This window comes from Ahaetulla prasina, chromosome 1, assembly GCF_028640845.1.
Source record: "Ahaetulla prasina isolate Xishuangbanna chromosome 1, ASM2864084v1, whole genome shotgun sequence".
Classification (NCBI taxonomy): Eukaryota; Metazoa; Chordata; class Lepidosauria; order Squamata; family Colubridae; genus Ahaetulla; species Ahaetulla prasina.
In genome coordinates this window covers 109,649,488-109,664,658 of record NC_080539.1, presented here as the reverse complement: position 1 = coordinate 109,664,658, position 15,171 = coordinate 109,649,488, and the positions used below count along the sequence as shown (strand labels likewise).

Below are 15,171 nucleotides of genomic sequence, written 5' to 3'. Positions count from 1 at the left end.
CATTTAAAGAAGGTCACTGTTTCTATTGCAAATGTTCAGAGCAGCAGACTGAAAAGCTGACACATGGTTTAATCATTTGGTTTTTCGTGTCTGAAATTCAACAACTGGAACTGCCCAAATGGTGAATGTGTTTTCTCATTTAATATAGACTTGCCGTGCAGAGAGTCTGAGATGCAAATAACAAAGTGGTTCATACTATATCCAGTTTTAATTTATTACTGAATATTCTAGGTACTAGTTGCCTCCTACGAAACTCCAACCATGCTTTTAAAGCAGCTATTTTAATTTTTTGACTCCAATACTTAAAAAAAATCTTTGCTTTCCTATCCCATATCACAGCCTCATTTACTGTCTACATTTTCTACAAATTATTTGATAAACCAATTGTCTTTATGTATATTATGCCACAAGACCACATATATACACATGCAAATCATAAAATAATTTATTTTAGATGCATCTAAGCACATTTCAAACGTGATTCAAGTTGGAGGATCACTGTTTTTCGCAGCTATATTTGCATTTCTTTCTTTATTTATTGAAGATACAAGCTGGACTATTTCTGGATGATTAAATTTTCCTGTAGAAAAAGATTTTAGTTAGTTTACATACTCTTCAAGGAGGCTAAGTGCAAGATTATGGCAGTAACTCTGGTAACTATAATTTTATCTACAAGAACTGTGTTACTATATTATATTTGGTATTCACCTGTTTGCCTAGAGTATTACTATTTTCTAAGGTATTCCTTCCTAAAATTACAATAAAGCTTGAATGTTGAAAAAATGCTAGGCACCTATGTTTTATTGCCTTAATGTGACCTGAAATCAGATCAGATGAGGAGGAGTAGCAAGTCCATAGCATACATCAACACAACTGGCTGGGCTTTTAAATGTCCTTTGCCTCTGAAATCAACATCACAGAGAGCTACTCAAATTGATAGATTTTTTGCTAGCCTTCCAAAATACAAGTAGACAAGCCAAAGCCATGGAAAACAAGGGCACTGCTACCATCAGAGAAAAGGTTGTTGGCAGCTTCTTGTGTCTTTGAAAAATTCTAACTAGAATGTCTTTCAACTTCAATCATGGATCCATTTCCTGAAGGACAAGGTCCTACAACCAAAACTGAATTTCTTGGAAAAGGGCCGTGGTGGCTCAGGCTGTAAGATAGCCTGTTATTAAAACACAGCAGCCTGCAATTACTGCAGGCTCGAATCCCACCAGGCCCAAGGTTGACTCAGTCTTCCATCCTTTATAAGGTAGGTAAAATGAGGACCCAGATTGTTGGGGGGGCAATAAGTTGACTTTGTAAATATACAAATAGAATGAGACTATTGCCTTACACACTGTAAGCCGCCCTGAGTCTTCGGAGAAGGGCGGGATATAAATGTAAAAAAAAATTAAAAAAAAATGTACAAGTAACTAGACTTCTACAAGATTTAAGCTATGAATAACCTCTGATCCTGATAGCTTTCCAGAGGTCAAGGCAACAAGCCTTTTTCCAGTCAGCAAAAGGGAGCAGCCCCCACAAGGACAGTCCAACTCCTTCCCTTTCCCATTTTGGGGCTATCGGCTTCTGGTTTGAGAAATTTTAATACCAGAATACTTTGAAAGGGCGATCATAGGGATCCCAGTCATCTGTTTCAAATTAATATCCCATATTTATTTTATTTAGTGTATGACAATGTTACATTAATGCTAATAAGAGTTTGGCTGCCTAAGACTGCTGGCCCTGTTTGGTTCATGGTCATGCACTTTTCAAGCTGCGCCATAGGGGACAAGCTAGCTCAGCACCAGAAAGACAAATGGCATCGTGCAGCGTCATCCCTCAGCAGAGAAGCCATCCTATAACATCTGTTTTGTCTCATGAGTCATAAAAAAGTCATAAACATAGATTTGTTTAAAGGAAAGGATATTTACCAGCAGTAGTATCATAAAAGTCTTGTAATGTCCCAGGTCTTTTCTCTAACTCTTCATACTCTAAAGCTTGAATAATCATTTCACATTGGTCCAGCTGTTTTACAAATTTTGCTTCTGCAGTAGACTGATATTCATATTCCTGAAGGGAATTATATAATGGAAAAAGAGTTCATCCTGCCACACTGGGGTCTGTACATCATTACCAGCAGTACTTTTTCTAGCAAGTCAGACATGTAGAAACAAATGCAGGTTTATATTCTGTATTGTTCTCTTTTTGATCCAAGAGCTCCACTCTAAACTTCCTTCACACATTCAAACATACCTTCCCAATGCAAAGGTTAGGTTTGAGTTCCAGAACAATCAAGGTGACCTACACAGAATGTTTCTTCTATGCAGTGGCTTCTAAGGATTACAGTGCCCACTCACCGAGTTACTCAAAGCATTTCTTTCCTCTCCTGGTAGTTCTCCAGCAGAGTGCCTTTCTTTCCTTAGTTCACTGAAAACGATGCGCTTTGAGAACTCTCTTTCATTGCCAAAGAGAGATCTTGCTAAACCTTTGTTAAAGTTGTAATTCTCCACATGTAGCATAAACTGAAATTTTCCTAAATAAACTCTGCCTGTTTTGAGTGAATCTTAAATTTATTTATCTGCATGCGTACTGTTTAACAGATGCACAATGCCACTGCTCTTCCCAACCATCTCTAAGGAAGCCATCAGTACTGTGGGATATTGCCTCAACTGAATAATGGGCTAAATGAGAGGGAACAAGCTGAAGTTAAATACAGAGAAACTAGAGGTGTTGATGGTAAGGAGAAAGCTTCTCTCTGGGACTGAGCTGAAGCTTTTTCTGAATGAGACAGCATTCCAGAAAAAACACACTCGTATCTTTTGAATGGTTCTTGACTTTCAGTGGTCATTTGCAGATTGTGGCTGTGATGTGCACACTTACAGGCGTGCAAACTTTTCTAAGCCAGTTTATGTCTGCGATACAATCTGACCAAACTACTGTATTGTGCTTTACTAAGGGCTGCTCTTGAAAAGGGTCTGAAATTTCAAAGCAAAGCATTACAAGTAGCCGTTGACTTATGACCGCAATTGGGCCCAGAACCTTCATAGTTAACAGATACAGTCACTAAGTGAGACAACCCAATTTTATGACATTTTTTGCCATGGTCATTAAGGACATAGGAATAGCACTTAGACTTTATATACTACTTAGGCAAATCAGGCTTCCCCCATTGACTCTGCTTGTTATGATCCCTGGGAAGGCTGTAAATGGCAATTATGTGACCCCAGGATACTGCAACTGTCAAATACATGCCAGTTGCCAAGCATCCAAATTTCGATTACCTGACCGCAGGGATCCTAAAATGGTAAGTTTAAAGACTGGTTGTAAGTCGCTTTTTTCAACGCCATCATAACTTTGAATGGTCATTAAATAAATAGTTGTAAATTGAGGATATAGACATGATGCCTATGATGAAAGATCTGCACTGTTAACCATTTTAATGACTTAAACATGGTTTGTTAATTAAAATTAACAAAAGCTTGGCAAAAGACAGGTTCTCTCTCTCTCTCCCTCCCTCCTCTCTCTCTCTATGTGTGTGTATGTGTATGTGTATGTATATATATATATATATATATATATATATATATATATATATATATATATATATATATATATATATATATATATATATATATATATATATATATATATATACACACACATACATACACACACACACACACATCTTGTTGCTCTATGACCCTAAAGATTTGGCTGATTTAGAAAAGGGTATAATTTCAATAATAAATAATCTTTATGAAAAGGATACTGCTCCCTATTATCCACTACACACATTATTTCATGAAACACAGTATTTCCCCAAATTAAAACTAATATACTTTAAACAAGAACATAATTCACTTTCTGAAGCTGTTAAGCAAAAACTGAAGGAAGAGGTCACTTTAATGGACAAGGTATACTGATCATGTTAAATATGTATACTTCAAATTGCTAACTGCGCTTTCTAACTCCCAATATAGTAGATCATAGCTGCATGACAATTACCCTGAAACTTATAATGAGCAGTAGAGAGAGGTTTCTTAAATTGATGGTGGCTTAAATTCATGCAAAACAATTTTTAACATTTTTTTAGAAAAAAAATACCCGTGAATAATTTTATACGGTGAAAACTTACTTCCCAGAGTTCATAAATCTCTTTTGCCAGATCCTCTGACAGCAATCTGGTCAAATGTTTCATAGCTTCCTAAAAAGAAAGAAGAAGAAAGAAAAAACAAAAAATCTCCAAGGTCCTCTAATTTTTACTGAAATGCTAACAAATACCTTTGTCCTGTTCTCAACTTTTGGACATCGATAAGAGCCATGGTCTATTGCAATACTATTCAGAATTGGTAAGACCGGGGGATGTTACAAGAAATAGTCACTGATTTACAACCAGTTGCTTGGTGGTCTTTCATAGTTACAATTGGCCTCCCTTGGATATTTACAATTTGGTTCTGAAATTCCAACAGCTGGCTGACTATGTGTCCGTCACTCAGCAAATGACCACATATATAGCTATTTGCAGCACCTGTGTTCACGCGATCACATCTTTATGACGGTTCTGCTGAAAACTGGCATTCACTTCCAGCCCATAGAGAACCATTGGTTTGCTTAATGACCGCCACAAAAATGGTCACAAAATCAGGTCTGGCGTGTGCTTGACTCAATTAAAGAGCATCACAATTTATAACTCTAATGGGCAGATTCCATTATGGTTGTAATTCAAGGACTAGTAGATTAGAACCCTACATTTGCCTGTGAATGTACAACAACCCACCATAATTGGTGGGAATGACACAAATAGTTCAAGATTCAAAACGTCTATACTGGAAAATGTTCTAAAAGTGTTTTTTAACACTGCCATTTTGGAATGGCAGTTCAGGGAAAGCTGCTATGGACAATATCACTACTCCCATCTCCATACTGACCTTTTCTTGCCGATGTTTCTCTTCTTTGGAAATATTGTCAGCAGGAGCAATGTCACCAACTATGCATTCAGCCATATCATGAACCAAAGCTAATCGAATGCACCTGCAAAGAAAATATGTATAAAGAAATGCAAACAGAGAAGCACCACCAGCAAAATTTACTTTGAATATTAGTGAACTGTATATAGATCTCCAACAAAACATCTCTTCATATACATTAATGGAATAAAAAACTCTGTCACACATAAAGAGAGGTTTTAACAGTAGACTTTGTTCCAAAAATACCAGTAATAATAATTTCAAAAATTCATTCTTTGACCAATGTAACCATTTGTAACAACATTTTGAGGGCCTAATAAAAGCCCTCACTGTGAAACTGATTAAGGTCTGGCCACTGTCAAACAGGAAAACTAGCTAGTTAAAGGGTTCTAATCTATTAAATAAGGACAGTAACTAACCAGTAACCTTCACAGTTTCTCTCTGTCATGTGTTATCTTAGTGACCATTCTGCTTCTAATTTTAAGGAACAGATTGTGATCACTACCCTAGGGGATGTAGTTTTGGAGTACTGAATTTCAGTAGCAGCACTGGCCCTTGGGAGTCGCTTCCCTCTGGATCTTCCACTTTTAACTGCATTTTGGAAGAAGCTGAAAATTGAGTTTTTCTGGAAAATATTTGGAATGACACTTGGATTTGGGAAGCTTTGGTTCTGTATTATTTAGAATTATTGCTATTCTATTATTTTATTCAAATTTATTATTTTAATGACAATTTATAACAAAATGTGGGTATGACCTTGAAGAAAGGGGAGAAGAGATGCTGCTTAAGAAATAATCAGACAAGGAGAGGCATCTGAAGACATTTCCGTGATCATGTGGCCAGGGGTGATGAAACAATTACCTTCCCATAGAAGTGGTACCTATTTATCTACTTGCATTTGCATGCTCTTAAACTGCTAAGTGGGCAGAAGCTAGAGCAAGTAATGGGAGCTCACCCAGTCATGCAGTACTCGGATCTTGAACCCAGGCTGTCAATTTTTCAGCTGATAAACTCAACGTCTTTAACAGATGAGCCTTTGTGCCCCCATGTGATGTAATATAAACGTAATCAATCAATTAATCTGCCCTTACATTGCAAATAATGCTCATTTTTAAAGAGAAGTAAAACATTATGAATTCTGTTTATATCAGTTATGTAGATCTAAAAATGTAATCCAACATGCATCCCATTTTAAAACAAAGGCAATACGATCAAATATGACCAACTTTTGGGAAGGAACATTTTAATAATAGCCACAAGAGACAGTGCAACCATCAACATGATTGGTGACATTCATTTGAACAATTAGTGCTATTTCACAATTAGGCTTCAACTGGTGTAGAGTGCAGTGGCACGGGCAGTTCTTGGGGTTCCTAGGATGCATCATGTAACATCACTGATCTGTGATCTCCACTGGATGCCGGTTTGTTTCTGGGTGCAATTCAAGGTTTTGGTTAGTTTTTAAAGCCCTGCGTGGCATGGGCCCAGATTACTTAAGGAACCATCTCATCAACTGGAACTGGTCCACCCCACCCACACTGGCAGAGGAGGCATGCTGCAGACCCCATCGGTCAAGGAATTTCAGCTGATGGGGTCCAGGAGAAGGGCCTTCTTTGCCATGGCTCCTGTCCTTTGGAACATCTTACCCCAAGATGAGATTGGCTCCTACTTTTTTGTCTTTCTGCAGGAGTCTGAAGACCTGACTCTGCCAGATGGCTTGGGACCCTAACGAGAGCATCACTTGGGAGGTGTTGCATAAATTAAGGGGCAATTCAAAAGGCCCGTTCTTTCCCTCCCCATCTTTTAACTATATTTTATTTTGTTTGGGATTTCTATTTTTATTGTTTTAAAGATATTCGTTAGGATTTTAATGCTGGAAACCAACCAGAGACATTTCCTTACAATATGGGTGGCAAATAAATTCAATAAATATAAATTAAATTTGCTTAATTAATTTTAAGGTACACTCACCTATCTTTATTAAGAGTTTTGTCTTCAGTGACCATAGCCATAATTGCCATTCTGTACATGTGATCTGAGACACTTTCTGGATTGTTTACCTTTCTGTATACCCAGCCAGTCCGAGGTACTCTCTGGTTTCAAAAAAGGAAACAGAAAATCCAGATCAAGAATTAGACCTATGCTCCAGGTAGCATGTTCATCTATTGTACCACAAAAACATTTTTAAAAAAATATTTACTGATAATTTTTTTTTCAAACATAAGTAAAAAAAAGAACTCAGTCATGTTGTTTTCAATATTATACAAGTACAATTAGGTAAAATAATCAGCTCAAAAACAGTAACTGTGAGAGGGACCTTGGAGTCCTAGTAGATGACCACTTAAATATGAGTTAGCAGTGTGCAGCAGCAGTCAAAAAAACCAATACAATCCTTAGTTGTATAAACAGAGGCATAAAATCAAAACCATGTGAAGTATTAGTACTGTTTTATAAAACTTTAGTAAGCCACATCAGGAATATTGCATCCAGTTTTGGTCACCACATTACAAAAAAATTGTTGAGAGTTTGGAAAAAACGCAAAGGAGCAATTAAGATGATTAAAGGTCTGAAGACTAAAACATAGGAAGAATGGTTGCAGGATTTGGGTTTGGCTAGTCTAAAAAAAAGAAGGACTAGGAGTGACATGATAGCAATATTGGATGGAAACTATTCAAGGAAAGAAGCAACCTGGAATTGAGGAGAAATTTCCTAACAATGGGGACAATTAACCAATGGAGCAGCTTGCCTTCAGAAGTTATGGGTGCTTTATCCTTGGAGATTTTAAAGAAGAAACTGGACAGTCACTTGTCTTGAAATGGTATAAGATCTCCTGCTTGAGCAAGGGGCTGGATTAAAAGACCTTTTAAGTCCCTTCCAATCAGCTCTATTCTGACTGATTGATTTGGCAACTTCATAAAAATATCTATGCAGGGTTTTTTTCCTTCACAATAGTATTTATTTATTCAATTTATATAGCAGCAATCTCACAATAGCAATGCTGGGGTAACTTTGTTAAAAATGTAACTTTTTAAAACAATGCAATTACAAAATATAAATCATAAGCAAAAGCCAAGATAGCCAAGCAGCCTAAAAAGATAATATCATGGGCTCGTCAGAAACACTCTAAGCCTCTTGCCCAGAACCCATTCATGTCAAAAACACCTTTAAATACACAAGTGGCTTGCGCCAGTTCATACATTGCTGGCCTATTGAAAAATTACATTACTGAATGAATTAGATCTGGGAAGAGCCCAGAATTCAAATCCATCACCAGCCAGCCATGGAAATTCACCGAGTGGGCAAGGCCAGTTATGTCTCTCAGCCTTAATCTGTCATACAAAGGCGGCCATAGGGAAAACCTAGATTAGGGGCTATCCGTGAACAGCAGTTTGAGCGAGCAGATTAAAAGCGGAACGAGAATATCCTTGCTATCTTTCTTCGTTTTAATGGGCGGTATCGCCGTTTCCTGTTCCGAGCCGTTCAGAGTGGCTGGGAAAAGCCAGGCGAATTGGATGAACAACTAAAATCTAAAGCAGGGGTCTCCAACCTTGGCAACTTTAAGACTTGTGGACTTCAACTCCCAGAATTCCTCAGCCAGCAAAGCTGGCTGAGGAATCCTGGGAGTTGAAGTCCACAAGTCTTAAAGTTGCCAAGGTTGGAGACCCCTGTCTAAAGGCGAAATGAACAAACGAATGTATTTCGTGCGCTTGGATCCCAACCACTCGCCTTCCAACAGGCATGGAAGCCCAACCGGATAAGCCAATCCTTTCCTCCGCAGGAAAGCTCGGGTCGTCTTGGCTGGGATGTAAGCCCGCCCCGAGGCCCCCCAGCTTCTCGTGCGCATCCTACGCCCCAAAGACCCGGATTCGGATTCACGAAGACCGGAGACTGGGCTTCCGAAAGGAGCCAGGTCCGCGGAGGGACCGGCAAACCAAGCCGGGCAACGGATGCCCAGCACGAACAGGGAGAACCACCACCTCCATCTAAAATCCGCCCACCCCTCCGCAACCCACCCCACCCCGCTCGTCGCCCAGATTTCCCACCTTCAGCTGCCCCACCAACTTCAGAAACTGCAGCAAATTCCCCATCGCGTCCGCAACAACAACGTCAGCGCCCCAGCTCAGCAACCGCCGCCGAGCAGCCCATCAGCCGAGAAAGAGGCGGGATCCGCTCGCCGCTTAGGCGGGACTTCCGGCCGCCTGCTCCAATCCGCTGGCCGCTGACTTATTCCCTGTCCACGCCTCCATTCGTTCTCCTTCGTCAACGAAAGTTGCTCGCGGGAGGCCCGTTTCCTTTATTGTACGCGCTACGCGCGTTGCGTACATAACGGCGATGTTAAAAAAAACAGCAACAAAATACGGCGGGAAGAAACTGCAGAGGTGCGGTTTTTTTTCAGGAGGCAACTTTCTTGTTTTTTCTTTTGAAGACGTTTCGCTTGTTTATTCAAGAAGCTTCTTCAGCTCTGACGGGATACTAGGGAATGGAAGGATTTATATTCCTCGTAGAGAGCTGGTCATTTGCATCCTTTTAGAGCAAGGATCTCCAACCTTGGCAACTTTAAGACTTGTGGACTTCAACTCCCAGAATTCTGGGAGTTGAAGTCCACAAGTCTTAAAGTTGCCAAGGTTGGAGACCCCTGTTTTAGAGGGTCGTTGAAGCACTTGGAGGTTTACCTGTGTCCTCAGGGTCACCCGAGTTCCTGAGTCTGCAATTGTTTCCAGTAGTCTGCAATTTTTTCTCTGGAAATCCATTCCTACTCCCACACCATTCCAAGGGTGTTCATCCCAAATTGTATAGCAAACGACCAGCGGGGAATATAAATTCTAAAAGTCAGAGCTGAAGAAGTTTCTTGGATGAGAAGTGAAACGTCTTCAAAGAAAAAGAAAACAAGGAAAGTCCAGTTGCCTCCTGAAAAAGCACCTTTGGGACAATCATGACCAGGATGACTGAGAATCTCTACAGACTATTGCAGGAGGAAATATTTTCAGGGTCCTCGGATTTGTGTTAAAAGCATGGATTGCTTAGCTGCCTTTTATGAAAAAACCACAAGCAACTGCATTTTGGCAACATACTAGGTCAGTGATGGCTGAGTGCCCAAAGCGCGTGTGCGTGAGAATGGGCATGTACGTACCAAACCCTCCAAATGCAATGCGCATGTGGCCCCCATGCGCGTGTACCATGCATGCTCCTGCCATGCATGCGCGGCAGAGTCCCTTGCATGTGCCCTCCCCATGCATGTACATTTGCCCTGGCATGCGCACGCACGCCACACATGCACACGCACCCCCGCTCTTGCGCATGCATATGTGCCCCCCTGCACGCCCCACGCCTCCCGCTCATGTGCTGGAGAAATCAGCTGGTCGACAGGAGGCATGTGCGCATGCGCAGCAGAGCTGAACTGGTAACGACTCGCATGCCCAGAGAGAGGGCTTGGCGTGCCGGTACTAGGTAGTAAAGAGAGTCAGTTTGGTGTAATGGTTAGGGAATTGGGCTAAAAAATGAAAAACCTTGAGTTTTAAGCCAGCTTTAGGCTGGGTAACATTGGGCCAATCATTTTCTTCTCAGCCCTAGGAAGCAGGCAATGACAAATCATTTCTGAAAACAATCTTGCCAAAATAAACTTATCCAGAAAGTTGACAGGAGTCAAAAATTAGCTTGAAGGCATAAAGCACACCTGGGAGAGAATTTTGAGGTCTTGTAGTAGCAAAGATTGCAGAATTGGGGGAGAGCGTCAAAAGAACTAATCCGATTTTGCAAGGCATCAATGTGTAAGAAAAATAGGAGGACATTGTTTTATTTGTATGAAAAGGTGAGCAGAGATGTTAATCAGCGCTCTTTTTGTGAATTCTCCATAGCAGACAGCGCTCACATGTAGTCACCCATCCAGATAGAAACCAAAGCCTTTCCAGCTTAGCAATTGGGACATAGCATGCTTGCTGCCAGAGAGCTATAGATAGAATTGGAAAAAGAATCTTGCTTTTACTTCCTTCACTCGATTACAATTGCAGCTTTGCTTCCTCCACTCTGATTGGGGCTTCACAATCAATTCCTTCTGCTTGCCCTTTCAATTCATCACCCCATTTCACTCCACTCCACCTCCTCAAACCACCTGCCTCTTCACCCACATCCAACAATTTCCCAACAAAAGCAACAGCCGATACCCACCCGACCTCCCACATGCAGGACCAGGAACAATCACTCACACGGCCCCCCGAACTACCTTTCGCTTAGCAAACAAAGTGCAGCCACAATTTGACGCTGCACAAACAGAAAACACAACCTTCTGCACTTGCACCTCCTTTCCCCTCTCTTACCTTGGGCTCCAAAACAGCAAGCCACCACCTGCCCTCTGGCCTGCCCCACTCCCTTGCACTGAAGGACAGCAGCAAGGAGGAAAAACAGCAAGGGACCCTCTCACCACCACAAACTTCAAATTGTCATCCCACCCCACCCCCGTGCCAGAAAGCCTTGCCCCTTTTTGTAGAGAAAACAACACAGATACTCCCTCACCTCCACAAACTTTAAAATTAATTGCTCACCCTGCACCCCCCCCCCCCAGCCAAAAAGGATTGCCCCTTTTTGTAGAGAATCCATAGCACACAGCATACACGAGCAGCCGCCCTTCCGAACTGTGGCCGAAGCTTTACCAGCTTTGTCAGCAGACATGCCACGCTCTGCTGCTATTGAACTATAGAAAGAGCTGGGACTGCTGCTCTCTCTTTAGCTATTTCACTCCCTTCCAATGAAATCATCTTCTTTCCCCTCCCTTTGCAGTTTTCATTTTCTATCATTTTCTATCTAGAAAAACAGCCTCTCCTTTAAGAACATGATCGAACCACAAGGCCTTACAAGATGCACATCTACAAATAATCCCGGAAAGCAGGCTGGCATGGGATCGGCACTTCTGAATCTCAGCATGGAACCTCTTTCACAGAACAGAGACACCTATGGAAAACCTCGGCCATCTCTGACTCACTGGATGACCTTGAAGAGAGGGCACCTGGAGGTATCCAACTAGCTGGATTGGTTGGATGGCCAGATAGATACCCTCAAAGACAGATGGATCTCCAACTATCCTGGCTCTCTATTATTCAAAGCCTTCCTCTCCATCCACACCCTCACAGACTCTTGGCACTAATTCATCACCTGAATGGCATTGACCAGTGAGGGAAATGTGGGACTAGCTGGGCTGCCTTAGGTTGCACTATGTGGGCTGCTGATCCTCTTTCGTATCTATCCAATACTATGACACCCAGGTAACCTGACAATGTACTGCATCCAGTCCTGCCAAATGACTTCACCCAATATTTTCCTCTACTGCTGATATTAAAAAGGAGCCACTATGGACCCTGGTCATTCAGGCAGTGCTATTCAGGGGCTTACATACAGTAGTTCCTGCAGGCCGTGAAGGTTTTCAATAGTGTTCTACCTCATGCCTAACAAAAAGAGGTTTGACCCACCTGGATCCAGAACTATCATCCTTTACTCTCAATGATTTAGCCCCCTTCCCCAGATAATTATAGGTCTATAATTTGGGGTTACTCCTGGACTCACAATTCTTGCTCAGGGAGCAGATGATATCTATGGCTAAGGGGCTCTTCACAGATCCCTGCAGCTGGTTCCAATTGGGGATCTGGGTCCCCTCTGTGTGGGTGGGATACTTGCCTTGATAGGAAAAGGGATAATTCCGGCGGCAGTAGGTGTCGTTGGACATTTGGTTATGGGAATGGGACCCTGGCCATCTAACATTGAAGGGCTTCTGCAAATATTAGCAAGCTATGTGGACCAGATGATACTCTGGGCTGGAAAAACGGGGGATGGAAGGAGAGTGAACCTGCTGAATCCTATCGATGCAATACTCTGCCAGAGAGATTCATTTATGAAATCCCATAGACATCCTCTTAAGGGTTTGTCTCCCTAATTCCCCATATTAAAGATTCTCTGATACAGGAAAAGAACATTATTATTGTATGTTTCCCTCTCAAAAGGGGAAGATCTCATCTATGGATACGATAGAATAGCAAAGAGGAAGGGGAAAGGATTTTGAGGTCTTGTAGTAGCAAAGATTGCAGAATTGGGGGAGAGCATTGTCGTGAAAAGAACTAATCTGATTTTGTAAGGCATCAATGTGTAAGAAAAATAGGAGGACATTATTTATTTGTACCAAAAGATGAGCAGAGATGTTGAATCCGCTCTTTTTGTGAATCCTCCATAGCAGACAGCGCTTGCATGTAGTCACCCATCCAGATAGAAACCAAAGCCTTTCCAGCTTAGCAATTGGGACATAGCATGCTTGCTGCCAGAGAGCTACAGATAGAACTGGGGGAGGAGTCTTGCTTTTACCTCTTTCACTCGATTATGACTGCTGATTGGAGCTTCACAATCAATTCCTTCTGCTTGCCCTTTCAATTCATCACCCCATTTCACTCCACTCCACCTCCTCAAACCACCTGCCTCTTCACCCACATCCAACAATTTCCCAACAAAAGCAACAGCCGACACCCGCCCAATCTCCCACATGCAGGACCAGGAACAATCACTCACACGGTCCCCCGAACTACCTTTCGCTTAGCAAACAAAGTGCAGCCACAACTTGATGCTGCACAAACAGAAAACACAACCTTCTGCACTTGCACCTCCTTTCCCCTCTCTTACCTTGGGCTCCAACACAGCAAGCCCCCACCTGCCCTCTGGCCTGCCCCACTCCCTTGCACCGAAGGGCAGCAGCAAGGAGGAAAAACAGCAAGGGACCCTCTCACCACCACAAACTTCAAATTGATACTCACCCACCCACCATGCCAAAAAGCCTTGCCCCTTTTTGTAGAGAAAACAACACAGATACTCCCTCACCTCCACAAACTTTAAAATTAATTGCTCACCCTGCCCCCCCCAGCCAAAAAGGGTTGCCCCTTTTTGTAGAGAATCCATAGCACACAGCATACGCGAGCAGCCGCCCTTCCGAACTGTGGCCGAAGCTTTACCAGCTTCGTCAGCAGACATGCCACGCTCTGCTGCTATTGAGCTATAGAAAGAGCTGGGACTGCTGCTCTCTCTTTAGCTATTTCACTCCCTTCCAATGAAATCATTTTATTGTTTCTTCCCCTGCATTTTTTCATCTTCCAAATACTTCATGTCCAGAAAAACAGGCTTTGTTTTAATAACCTGATCAAGCCACAAACACCTCTTAAACTGCTACAAATTTACAAATAATAGTAGAACGACTATGACAAAGAAAGCAAATACCGTATAGTATTGATCATATTAGGTGTGCTCGGTGCCACCCCAAAATAACTGGAGCACCACCTGAATACCATCTGCCTTGACAAAATTAAGATCAGTCAACTGTAAAAGGCAGCTTTGCTTTGAATAGCTTACATTTTGTGAAGATTCCTTTAAAAACTAATAAACAATATCTGCTATCCAAAATCCTTGGGAAGGTCTTGATAGGTTGATAAAAATGCCATGTTTGAATGTATGGCTGACTGTGCAAATAAACATAATGAATTAATAGGCTGTAATAATGATCACAATTACCTGGATTAATATCAATAGATACACTAGTTGGTATCTATTGATATTATCTATTTTAATAGATACTAACTCAGTATCTATTTGGAAGAATCCAAATGATATTGGTATCATTTGGATTCTTCACTGTCCAGCTCTTTGCAATGCTGACTGTCAAATTCTGGGAGTTGAAGTTCACCCACCTTAAACTTTCTGAGGTTGAGAAGCATTGAAATAATATATTGAATAGAATAGAATAGAATTTTTATTGGCCAAGCGTGATTGGACACACAAGGAATTTGTCTTGGTGCATATGCTCTCAGTGTACATAAAAGAAAAGATACCTTCATCAAGGTACAGTACTTACAACACTTAATGATAATCATAGGGTACAAATTTAACACTTAATAATACAGCACTTAATGATAATCATAGGCTACAAATAAGCAATCAGGAAACAATATCAGTATAAATCGTAAGGATACAAGCAACAAAGTTACAGTCATGAGTGGAAGGATATGGGTGATGGGAACAATGAGAAGATTAATAGTAGTGCAGATTTAGTAAATCTTTACTTTGAGAAAGTAAAGATAAAGATCAAAGATATGATGCTGAATTATGTTCTGCAATTAATAAATGTATGAATGTATTTTAGTATGTGTTATTATTTTTCTATTCTCTTTTTTTCCAACAATAGGTTGGACATCATTGA

At 41.2% G+C, this 15,171-nt stretch overlaps 1 protein-coding gene across 1 annotated transcript; it reads right to left on the bottom strand.

The window, feature by feature from the left end:
• Positions 1-421: 421 nt before the first annotated feature.
• On the bottom strand, positions 422-9,136 carry HDDC2 (HD domain containing 2). Its single transcript, XM_058172404.1, has 6 exons — positions 8,996-9,136; positions 6,924-7,045; positions 4,914-5,016; positions 4,121-4,189; positions 1,917-2,055; positions 422-580 (listed from the first exon to the last, which is right to left on the bottom strand). Exons 1-6 carry the CDS (start codon positions 9,038-9,040, stop codon positions 483-485), a joined length of 576 nt encoding a protein of 191 aa, XP_058028387.1. The 5' UTR covers positions 9,041-9,136; the 3' UTR covers positions 422-482.
• Between the last annotated feature and the right edge of the window lie 6,035 nt (positions 9,137-15,171).